This window comes from Grammomys surdaster, unplaced genomic scaffold (assembly GCF_004785775.1).
Source record: "Grammomys surdaster isolate TR1022 unplaced genomic scaffold, NIH_TR_1.0 126163, whole genome shotgun sequence".
Taxonomy (NCBI): Eukaryota; Metazoa; Chordata; class Mammalia; order Rodentia; family Muridae; genus Grammomys; species Grammomys surdaster.
Genome location: NW_021620970.1, coordinates 6,713,766 through 6,726,240, shown reverse-complemented (window position 1 = coordinate 6,726,240; position 12,475 = coordinate 6,713,766). Strand labels below are relative to the sequence as shown.

The window sequence follows — 12,475 nt, the reverse complement described above, 5'->3', positions numbered from 1 at the left end:
AGCAGTCTTTACTGATTAATACATATATATGTGTGCCAGTAGAAATATTAAAGTGGCTTTAAAATCTCCACCTAAAGATGCAGAAGCAGTGGGAAACCCCTGGAAAAGAAATGAAAATATAAGTGGTGAATTCCTCAAGCAACATTGGTGTGTGTGACAACAGCAACATTCGCCAACTTCACCTGATAGCTGTAAGCTGTTTTAGTATCTCTATACTGGCCTTCCTTGTTCCCAGTTTATGTTTTCCTTTTTCAAACAAGAATAAGCAAAGTTATTTCTGAAATAGTTTATTATTTTAATCATTATACAGTATATGAAGTATAGAATTTCTTTAAAAATGACTGATTCTGACAGGTTGCACCGTTAGGGCACGGCTATGGAGAAGGACACATCTGGCTCTTTTTACATCAATCCAAACTCATTACCCCATTATTATTCTTCTGTGTTATTTTTGTCCAAGCTGTGACAGCTAAAATGAAAGAAAAAATTATAAATATAATTTTTTGTTTTCAGATTACAAAAAACTTAAGTTCCCTACTTACAATATATTTCTAAAACAAAACATTTCAACAAAATAATTTAACATGTTTTCAAATATAACATTGTCATAGCATGTAAATAAATAGCAATTTCATAGCAATCTTAGAAAAATAAAAAAAAATAAAATAAGTAATCGATATTAAACTCTATGAAACTCTTTATAGGAAATATAAGTAAGTTCTTAAGAAATATAAGTGCTAACATTTTGCCATATACTTTTATATTCCTAAAAGATTATTAAAAGCAGCAGAAGAAAAAGAAAAACACAAAATTCCAGTTTGGGAAGGCAGAAAAACTATAGAACTAACTCTCCCAGAAGTAACAGTATTAAGTCTTCAGCAAAACCACAGAAATCAAGTCCCCAGAAGCAGTGGAGAACAACTCAAGCCTAAGAGGGAAAACCTTTAGATGACACTGGTTTTGTGGCTCTAGCTGGTGTTGCACAAGGCAGGCAGGCCTGTGACAGAAATCCTGCAGGTGATTATCTTGCCTGAAGAATCAGAGCAGAGTTTAGGGCAACAAGTGAGGGAGAACCCTCATAAAGCAGTGTGTGGCGGATTCTGTGTTTATGGGGGAAAGACAAAGAACATTACCAGGGTGGTACACGTGTGCTGCATACAGCTTAAACGTCTGGAAGACTTGGTGATGACTCCTAAGTGTATATATACCTAATGTCTCTATAACACAGAATGTGCTAGGGGTGTGGGTCAGTGTGTCCAGTCCTTTGTCTAGCATGCACAAAGTTCAAATTTTGATTTCAGTGCCACGTAAAATTGAGCAAGCATCTCTAGTCCCAGCTCTTGAGAGGTGGAAGGTCATCCTTGGCTATGTACCGAGTTAAAGGCTAGCCTGGACTACATAAGACCCTGTCTCAAAAAATAAATCAAAACCCAATATGGCAATTGATAGAGCTAAAATCAGAAAAGAGAATTCAAGAATTCTAATTATCATTTTTTTTTTTGGAGACAGGATCTTACTACACAGTTAAAACTCATTTGGAAGTTGCATTCTCCTGTTCTGAAGAGCTGGTGTTACAGGATGGGTCACTGTATTAGGCTATATTGATTAATCTGATGCATACAGCTGATACATACACTTCTGGGAACGTTCATTCTTTTTAAATTAACATGGAAAATTTATCATGACAGATGGTATGTTGGAACATAAAAGGAATTATAATTCATTTAAAACAGGTGTGCATGTCCTGATAATTATTTACTGAAACATCAAAATATTTAAACAACAGATCTACAAAATTTGGGCTACAGAATAAATCACAAGGTAAATTACAAAATATTTCAAACTTCATGAAAATACAGCATATACAAATTTGTTGAATGAAGCTGACATGGGTCCAGGTATTTAAACCCTAGGGTTTTGTTGCTGTTGTATTGGTTTTTTTTTTTCTTTTTGATTTTTCAAGACAGGGTTTCTCTGTGTAGCCTTGGGTTTCCTGGAATTCACTCTGTTGATCAGGCTGGCTTCGAACTCAGAGATCCGCCTCCCTCTGTGTCTTAAGTGTTGTGATTAAGGGCATTGCACCACCACTGCCCAGCTAACTACTGAGTTTTTTATTAGAACTAAACTTCTATTCCAGTTTAAGAAGAAAAGAACAATATAACAAAGAATAAAACATTCTAGAGTGAAAACACATGAGAAGAAAAACAGCACTCTGTTAAAAGAAGCCACATGCTGGTCTGTTACTTGTGACTCATCTTTGAGATGCTACATCCAGATTCTCAGGGGTGTCCTACTCCTCTGAACACCTGTGCTGTGCCTAGCTCCATGCTTCAATCTTTAAGATGGTTTTAATAAGATGGCTTTAATAGAGCCTCCAACACCTGTCTAATAAACTTGTTAGTCCTTAAATTCCTTTCGGCATCAAAACCATGCGATCATGGTCTGACCTGAGTTGGTTCCTAATTGGTAGGGAAATCCCAGGGGGCTGAGGGTGACACTGAGCAGCTCTATCTCTGTTACTGACACCCCAATGCTGACATCTAGACATGACTGATCAGGCCTGATCAGTAGTCAGCCTACCTACCAATTAAAACAAGCTGAGATCAACAGAACTGCTGAGAACATTGGCGGGAACAACTTAAAGGACTGTATGGAAATGAGCCCACCACTCAGCTAAGTTGCCATTAACGTTCAAAGTGAACATACTCATATCAACTGAGCATATACTGTTAATCAACAAAGGAATTCTGAGCCCCAAATATTATGTGCCTGGCAATACTGAACATGTGGACAGCATATAGGAAATGTTGAATTAAATTTGGCCTACTAGGATAACTTCAATTTTAAATAATTACTTTTTCAAAAGAGTTGGGACTGTTAACCTTATTAAACTGTTACTTACCAGAACTGTCCTTATACCCATAGTGAAACTGAATAACTAGATGACCTTTTGTTTTACTTGATTTGAATTCAACTGAATAACTGATAGCTTTTGAAGGAGACCCAACAGCAACTTGTGTTCTGCTAACAGAAACAACTAAGAAAAGGCACAATTTACCTGTTTTATGAACTGTGTAGCATTAAAAATCTCACTGCAGCCATACAAAATATGCTTGCCTTGCTTTCCCTGTAAAAAACAGAGAACTCAGATATATCTGTGCAACAAGAAATAGAATAGACATTCTCAGGAATTAGCTAGCCTGCTGGGCATTTTGGGGAGAGGAACTGTTCTTAAAAGTCTTTTGTCTCTAAGTGGTGTTATATTTAAAATGTGTGTGGGGCGTGTGTGTGTATCCTAAACTGCATAAACATACAGGAATAAGGTGAAATGGGCGTAAGAGTGCTTTTTCCTTTCTTTTCCCTAGCTTGGCTAAGCTTTTTCAAGGGATGTAGCACCATGTTTTCAACATCTATATAACAGAAAAGCAGTAAATAGCAAAATGCTAATCCTTTGTACTGTCTAATGAATCAGGTGTAATTGTAAAGACACTCAGCTTACCAAGTCTTCCAGTACTAACCTGTTCTTAGGCCTGTGTATATGTGTGCATGCAACATAAAGCCATATGCAAGATCTGGCTTTGTGCAAGATAGGGAGCCCCTGACACAGATTCTTAAAAGTACTTTAGTGGGCTGGAGAGATGGCTCAGTGGTTAAGAGCACTGGCTGCTCTTCCTGAGGCCCTGAGTTCAATTCCCAACAACCACATGGTGGCTCACAGCCATCTGTAATGGGATCCGATGCCCTCTTCTGATGTGTCTGAAGACAGCCACAGTGTACTCATATACATAAAATAAATAAATAAATAAATCTTTAAAAAAAAGTACGTTAGTGTGCACGACTGAGGACAAGCAATCAAGTGAGACTCCAGGGGTTTGTGTTCTCCTGTTACATCATAGTTTCTATTAATGCCTATATAATGAGGGCATAAAGAGTGACAATCATACCTTAACAACAACTGAATAATTAGAAAATATCACTTTGGGCTGGAGAGATGGCTCAGCGGTTAAGAGCACTGACTGCTCTTCCAGAGGTCCTGAGTCCAATTCCCAGCAACCACATGGTGGCTCACAACCATCTGTAATGGGATCCGATGCCCTCTTCTAGTGTGTCTGAAGACAACAACAGTGTACTCATATACATAAAATAAATAATTTAAAAAAAAAAAAGAAAAAAAAAAGAAAATATCACTTTACTATATAAAATAGCCAATTTTCCAGCCTACAAATTTTATTTTAGTCTTCAAATTCGGCTTAGTGCCTCATATATTTTTAGCTTTCTGCCACTCAATGGTTTGCAGTAGGATCCTGTTTATAATTTGCTACCCTAAATGCTTTTTAGAAGTACATTGCTGATGTAAGTTAATACAATTGAGAAAGCATGTATTATTTAGGTAAATGAGTTCTATACATCATCTTAAGGGAGACAAATCGTGGAAGGGAGCTTAAGGTCTCTAAATATTTAAAGTGCATCAAGAGATTGCCCAATACTTTATGAAATTTTCTAATCCAGTATAATTTTAGTAGAATCATGAATATGAAAGGAAAACAAGTAAATTGGTAATTCTCTATATACAGTGTTTTTATAATTTTTATAAGAGATGAACTCTTGCCATGTGGCCTTGACTTCCTGTGCTCAAGTGATCCTTTGCCTCGGCCTCCCGAGTAGCTGGGACTTCAGGCATGTGCTCATAAGTATAACTTAAAAACCCACCTTTTGGAAAGTAGTTATGCAGAGGTCAGGATGGGTGCTGGCCAGTGCTCACACTCTAATGACATGAGATACCACCAAGAGACAGAAGGAGAAGGCTCAACTGTACCTTTATGTAGTCAACAAGATTCTGATATTCAATATAGTTGCCTCCGCCTACCACAAAGACAATGGCCTAAAAGGACAGACGGAGGAAAAGGGAGAAAACACAGTTAAAGCGTTTGAATCTTTAAGCACCCTGGCTTTTCATCTGGAAGCTGTTGTGAAACTGAGGTACGGTGACTAAGACTACAATCTAAGCCCTTCGGCTGTCTCAAAGTCTAACTGCAGTATCCAATCCAGTAATAATAGCAGGTAAGAGCCAGAGCTTGCTCGAAAGGTTAGTTTTGAAGTTTTATTATTTGCTGTAGCCAGAAACACTGGAAAACCCAACATGCAACTTTCAACATGTCACTCACAATGAGAAGTGTCTGTATAAGCATATAGTCACATCTTCAGACACACTGGAATCATTGTAGAAATTCCATATGTACAATTCTCACTGCAATCCAAAAGACTTGTTTTTCTATTTTGTCACATGTAAGCTTAAGACAAGCAGAGCAATTCAGCTTCTGAGCCTTTCAGACTGTCTTAGGTGTGCAGAGTTGAATTTACCCGAATGGCTCTCCACTGATCACAAGCCATGCTTAGGACAAACTAGTTCTTCCTCAGGACTACTGCTATGTTATCTTCCTTTTTTAAGAGCAGAGAAGTTTTCTGTTAAACTCACCTCTTGGGATGGACTTTTGTTCCTAGGAACTGAGCTGCAATAAAGAGAAACTGCACTGAAAATTTCATCCTTGGCTTCTTTTATGGGAAAGATGGGTATGGGGATACACGTTCATGTGCACTTGTGAGCAGCATTAAGAAGGTATTCCAGGTCCACCTTCTTGGGAAGCAGGGGGTTCTTCAGTTTTGTAGAGGAAGGAGCTAGAAGGTAGATATCTCAATGTCTACGAGGGAATGGGACAACCTACTAACAACTGACATAAACTCTAGATAGCCTCTATGGGAAGGACAGGAAGTGGGAACAGATGAAGCAATGCCACACGCAAACAGTAACACCTCCTTCTGCATCTTCCTCAGGATGGGAAGGGAAAACGGGAGGCCAGATCTATATTCTGCTTTAGCTTTCAATTTATCACACATGACATTTTAAAAATAATAGCCTGGCATGTAAGAAATGCAAGTTTTCACATGTCAGAGTTACAATGCACAGTGTGGTAGGAGAACTTTCATTTCTTCCAATGTGAACTGTTTAGTTGTTGAGCATATCCCTGCCATCTTTTCTCACTTCTATGGCCTGTTCAAAGTATTCTATACTCCACAAAAAGGGAGAGATGTTCACCTCATCAAAATGTTTCAATGGTTTAGTTCCAGAGTTTTAAGTTTTTCAGTTACAGAGGAGGTAGAGAGAATGGAGACTTATATATAGTATCATGAGTTATTAATAATCGGGGTTTGGGATAACACAGGAAAAGCTGATAAAACAGTGCTCTGAGCCTATTTGTCTTAGCAGTGCTGGCATTCAGGATTAAACAGTCCTATGGCTACGCTTAGATTACTAGCATAGACAGAGTTACACATTCTCTTTGAAGCAAATGACCATGGGTTGTAGTATATGTGCAAACATCACTCTCCAACTTAACATTCTCCTCACTCCTAAAGAAAACCCTGTACCAGTGGAGGGCAGTCCTCATTCCCTCTTATGTAATTTGCTGCCAAATTCTCTTTTGCCAGTGGCAGTGATTATTAGTTCTTATATAACAGCATCTCTGCTAAGTTCAGAAGAAAAAGAATAACACTAGAAATTATCAAGCAATTTAATAACTTAGTAGCTAGATCATCCTTCCAAATAGCCATGAAAAATGTGAAGGCTTGGGAGAAGAGTGCTGAAGGTTTAACATCAGGTACAGGCAGGAAACTTACTCCTGAAGTTTTATTGCTAGGGACATCCAGTCATTTTTTCTAATTCTGCCTATTTGTTATCTGCCTTTTAAGTTATTTTTCATACTACCGTGAATTAACTCTTAAAAAGTAACATAACCAAGGTAAATTACCATATTGTGTCTTTCATAAAATGCAGAAATCATACAGTGAGTGGTTTAATTGGCATAAAATGCTTTTATAGAAATGGTTCTCAGGGACATGACTTCCTGGAATATAATAAACCACCACTCCTGCCACTACCCCTTAAACAACTGTTTCCATCACAGAAGTATTTTCTTCTCATTTGGTTCAATAACTATATTCACTTAAAAACACTTTCTCTAAATCCCCCACTTTGTTTATAACACCAGTTCATAAATAGTAAACAGCTAAATTTATTTCTCTGTGTGTACATTAAAGGAAAATAACAAGATACTAATCCTAATTACCAGTGATTATCTCTGAAAGAGATTAAAGTACACACTGTTTTTAACTAGTCTCCCACAGTTAGAATTTTAGTAAAAAGCAGGCTGTCTTATAAAACATGATTTCCCTCCTCAGAGGGAGAACCCACGACACCCTCCACCCACGATGAAAGCTCCGTACCTGTCGTTACTCCGCAGCATTTTGGGATCAAAATATCTATAATCATCTGTTTCCTATCAAAAACAAAAATAGGACACACTGCCATGACTATGGAATTTCTGTTTAGAAGGTCATAGTTTGGCACAGTATTTGATAGTAACAAATCTTCCAGTTTCACAGAATGTGTAACCACTGTCTCTAATCCTTAATGAGACGTTACTATGTGTTAATAAGGTATATTTTCAGGGCTTTCCATGGAACCATGCACTAATCCTCAGTCCGTCAGGCAGTTCCTATTATTATCCCATGGTTTTAGATGGGCAAGCTGGGATAATGGGAGATTATGTGACTTTCCTAAGGTCGCACATTTAGTAACAGAAACAGGATATGAACCTACTAAAGCATATAGTTTTACTGCCCAAGGGCTTTTGCTTAGGACTTTGTCTTTCTGTGACTTTACTGAATATACAGAACACATAATATATAAAGGCTCAGTCTTTTGTATGCAAGTTTGGGGACCAGATCAATTTTAGAATTTAGAATTTAAAATGTAGATAATACTGGGTATCATCTGTACATGTGGTCAGCATTTCGCCATCTAATGCATTACAATTTCTCCAGAGAAATAAAAGACTGTTAGCATAGAATAGGATAAACACAAGCTGAAAAGAGCCTCAGTGTAGTCCAGGTCAGATGTGCCTCAGACTGAGTCACCCACACTCTTAGCTGTCTAAGCTTATCTGACTCTGACTTATGAAACTTTATAATAAATGGGACGCTTCTTGATACTAAAGGAGTTGTGATATACAGATCTGCTATTTTACAATATAACTACTTCCTGATCTGTCTTCTTGTTCAACAGCAGAACCAACCAAATGATTCATTTCCCCTGCTCCCTGCAAAAACAAACAAACAAACCAAACCAACCCTCTAACAAACGACAAATGTACACATAGTGATAATATTCAGTCCTGAACCTAGCAGTCAATACTCTGAATCAATATAGCACCTCAGGGTAGCCATAATCCTTTAGCCCATGGGAACTGGACTTTTGAGGCAAGACGAGCCTCTCTGAGAATCTTACCTAAGTTCAACAAATTCAATGAACAAAAGGAGACACTTAAAGTCTAAGTGACATGAATGCATTTGTGGGCCTACAGGAAGGTCAGCGGGCAAAGGCACACTTGGCAGCTAAGCTTGATGCCCTGAATTTGATCCACAGGACCCATGTGCTTTTGAAAAGAGTGAACCAACTTCCACAAGTTTTCCTCTGACTATCTATACATGTGCCATGCATATGTACACACACATACACACAACGCAGTAAGGATGTGAGAGTGTCTTATTTAGCCTAGCCTGACCTCTAACTGTGTAGCCAAGGGTGACCTCAAACTCCAAATCCTCCTGCTTCCACCTTCCAAGTGCTGGGAACAGAGGCATTTGTCACTATGCTAGGTTTATGTGGTACTGGAGATTGATCCAGGCCTTGAACACGCCATGCTACATTCAACCAGCTGAGCTCCATGCTCAGTTCATGCTCAGTTCAGGCTCCAGTATTTCAAAGCATCTGAAGTGAGATGCACAGAGCCATTCACGATTACTGTCAGTCTAACTTACTGTACTTTGCTAATCTCCTCAGTGTCTCCAAATCTCCTTGGAATCCTATCCACAAACAGGAGAGGACTGGGAATGCAGACAGCTCCCTTAAATAGCAGATGGCTGAAGAAATGCTTTCAAAACAGAAAAAAAGGTCTCTTCTAGTTAATAAAAAAACCCATCTGTAGTAATGTGCTTTTAATTATAAACTCAAGAGTATTGATAAATGAACTTCTACAGCTCAAAGAAACATCTGATTAAGACTCATTCAAATTTAGCTATCCACGTGTTTATTATAAAGACTGTGGAAGGAATGGCTGCAACTAGTTCTGGGCAGGAGGAGCAGAAGGTGCAGGACTTGATTTCAATTCTGTTGCATGAAGCGGCCATGTCTCCTGGTCACCCTCTTTCCCTTGTAAATGACCTGCAAAGGTTTTCATTCTATAGTTCTGGCAGTCTGTGAAGGGCACACAGTTCCTACTGTAACTAACACAGTGTAATAGTAAAAGCGCTATGTAACCCCAGCAAGTTAACCCACCTCACCCTGTTCCACTCTCCTTATCTATAAAATGAGAATAACAGTAATACTTTTCTTGGATGGTTTAACTGAGGATTAAATTATTTATGAGGTAACAATTTGCTGAGTGGTTCCTAGCACATAAGTACACAATAAATGTACCTGCTGTTATAATTATTGGTCTATAAGAAAACATCAAGCAAAGACAGACAGAGATCAGTGACAGCACCCTCAGTGTCCCTAACCTGTTTATTTGTCCTCTATATTTTTACATTCACTTGAATTCTGACCTTTTTCATGCTCAGGCCACCTTTCAGAATATACTGCCCAGAATGAAGTATTTTCCAAGACAACTGGTCATATGTGCACAGGAGCCTGTGACAAGGTCAATTACAACTGCATTGTGTATCACTTCCATTATACAGATTCCTCAACACAAGAATCTTTTAAAGTTTATCATACCATATAATTTTCCCATAACTTTCATAACAGCAGCTGGACATTTTCTGGTGTTTTAGTTTCCACATGTGTGAATTTAAAAATTGTTTTTGCTAATTTTCATAACCATGTTTTAACAATTACTGAAGGAGTCACATTGGCCGAAATATTATTTTCCTTTTTTTTCAGGTCTGAAATCCCCAGCCCCAAGTCTACAGGCTTCTGATGGACCTAAAGTAAGAGCTCCATGGGCAGACTCATGAGATAACCAGCTTGACTGCCAGTGCTGAAGCATGGTGACTCAGGCTTTCTAAGTCACCGCTGTGAGTCGCCAGTCAATGGATAGACAGTTTGGACAACTATTTGCCCAGGAAATGCTAATGTTTATGCATTATTAATCCAGCCAACAACTTTGTTATTTACTTGTTTGGCCCAAGGGAATTTAGTGCCATCTGAAATAGTCACAAGTTGTACTACGTATTTTTCTCCTAATTTAATTTCCTTAAATTGGTCTGTTTCTCTTACATTATTGATGGTCACCTGTTTTTTTTGTTGTTGTTGTTATTGTTGTTTTTGGTTTTTTATAGAAATGTGTTCTTCAGGATGTATTAACATTAAACATGTAAGATTTAGTGTATATTTAATTCATGTGACAACTGGTCAGAATGGTTGAATCACAATTCTGTGATAATGGCTACGAGATGGCACCGAGTATATGGACTCTGCTTCTCTCACAGGTTGTGTTCAACAACACTGAGTAAGCCTGGATTTACCACCTTTTGTATCGGTTGGTCTGGTACATCCAAGAATTTATATAATATAAATGCTACTTACAGGGTTTGACTTCATCTCCATGAGATTGTCTAAAATTCGAGTAACAGGTAGATTCTGTGGAAGACATTAGTGTTGTTAAATACTAGAATAACAACTTGTTCACTCTATATATGTCATTACCTTTCTATCAAACAAAAGCTAAGTTTATGTGCACAGTTAGCATGTCAGAAAAGCTCCTTCTAACCCTCTGACCTCCATACACATGCTCTGGCACTCCCATGCCAATACTCAAACACGTACACAATAATTAATAAAGCAAATTTCAAAGAATTTCTGGGGTAAGGAAACACTACAAAGCTGAAGACTTTCTGTCCCCTTCTTGTTTTACCCCCAACTCCCACTCACCTTTCTGAATCTGAATGCACAGCTAGAGCTGTACAGCATAGAAGAAATATGGAAAAAGCCATACTGAGAATAAATAGGAATTCATGCATTTAAACAGTAATTTATGATGAATCTTTGTGTACCGTAAGAGATGTTCAGGAAGGGTATAATTAAATCTTATTCTATACTTGATAGCCATGCTACAAATGATGACATGTTTACCAACAAGTATGTTACAATGTGATTAAACTGTCTTCTTAGCAAAACTGTTCAAAGTCTCACAATTCTGTCTTATGTTTTTCTATGGTCTCTATAATCTGATAAAAATAAATCAACTACCTCTGCTTCATCCCTCAGTCAATATTTACAGATGACCGTATGACTAAGAGAATTCTCTCCAGCTGTAGAGAATGAGAAAGAATCATCTTTGAAAATAGAAGCCACAGTGCTTATACACATAATGGATATCTGTCAGCAACTGAACTCTCCACTAAGGTATTCTTTGTGCAAATGAAAGCTTGGGTTAATAATTTAAAAATCAAGCCAGGAGTCTTGGCTTATCCCTGTAATCCCAGCACTCAGTAGGCTAAGGCAGGAGGACTACCGTGTGTTAGTGGCCAGCGTGGGCTACAGCGTTTGAGTCTTGTCTCAATAACCAAAGGGGGAAAATTAATTACACACTAAATCTCTTCACACAAGGTAAGTAAACTCTGTTGTAATTTCCTCTCTGATGCTAAGATAAATACTCTGACCAAAAACAACCAGAGGAAGAGGGTTTCTTTGGCTTACACTCACATGTCGTAGCTCATCTAGAGAAGGCAGAACCCATGGAGGAACGGTGCTTGCTGGCCTGCTTACAGGATCACCCACAGCTATCACAAGCCCAAGACCACTAACAGTTCCACCCATAGTGGGCCTTGCCCTCCCACATGAATAAAGAAGCAACATCATTTCTCACCGACACGGCCACAGATCAATCTGACTGACAGTCTCTCAACTGAGACTCCCTAAGGCTCTAGGCAGTGTTAAATAACAGCTGAAGCTAAACCAGGACAAACTTTTACCGAATGAAGAATTTGAAATGGCTGGGTGTGGTGGTGCACACCTTCAACGCCAGCACTGAGGAGGTAGAGCCAGGCAGCTCTTTGTGAGTTTCAGGCCAGCCTGGTCTACACAGCAATTTCCAGGGCAGCCAGGGAGACTTGATCTCAAAAAAAGAAAAACTGGATTCTAGCCATGTGGATCACAGCAAGTAGAATGCACCAGTCTCTCTGTAGAGAACTCCTGTCAGTTTATAAACCTCGCGAAAGGAAGTACAAACAAAATTAGATGAAAACACTCTAAGCACAATTTTCTCTATACTTAGACACGAGAGTTTAGAAATAAAATGGAAACTGCATATATTTTCCTTTGTTTTTGAGGCAGGATTTCGCTATGTAGCCCTGGCTGGCCCAGTACTTGCTGTGGATGGAAGTTTCTTAGGTGGCCTGGGAAGTACAGAGACCT

General features: G+C 38.5%; 1 protein-coding gene across 2 annotated transcripts in view; it reads right to left on the bottom strand.

Moving 5' to 3' along the window:
- Positions 1-271: 271 nt before the first annotated feature.
- Positions 272-12,475, bottom strand: part of Scfd1 (sec1 family domain containing 1) — a 68,509-nt gene continuing 56,305 nt past the window's right edge. The window contains exons 20-25 of one of the 2 annotated variants that reach the window (XM_028757434.1): positions 10,646-10,699; positions 7,282-7,334; positions 5,477-5,510; positions 4,817-4,882; positions 3,059-3,127; positions 272-469 (exon numbers count right to left, since the gene is read on the bottom strand). In XM_028757434.1, the coding sequence (XP_028613267.1) occupies positions 446-469; positions 3,059-3,127; positions 4,817-4,882; positions 5,477-5,510; positions 7,282-7,334; positions 10,646-10,699 (300 nt within the window). In that variant the 3' untranslated portion in view covers positions 272-445. The other variant, XM_028757435.1, reaches the window with a different exon arrangement.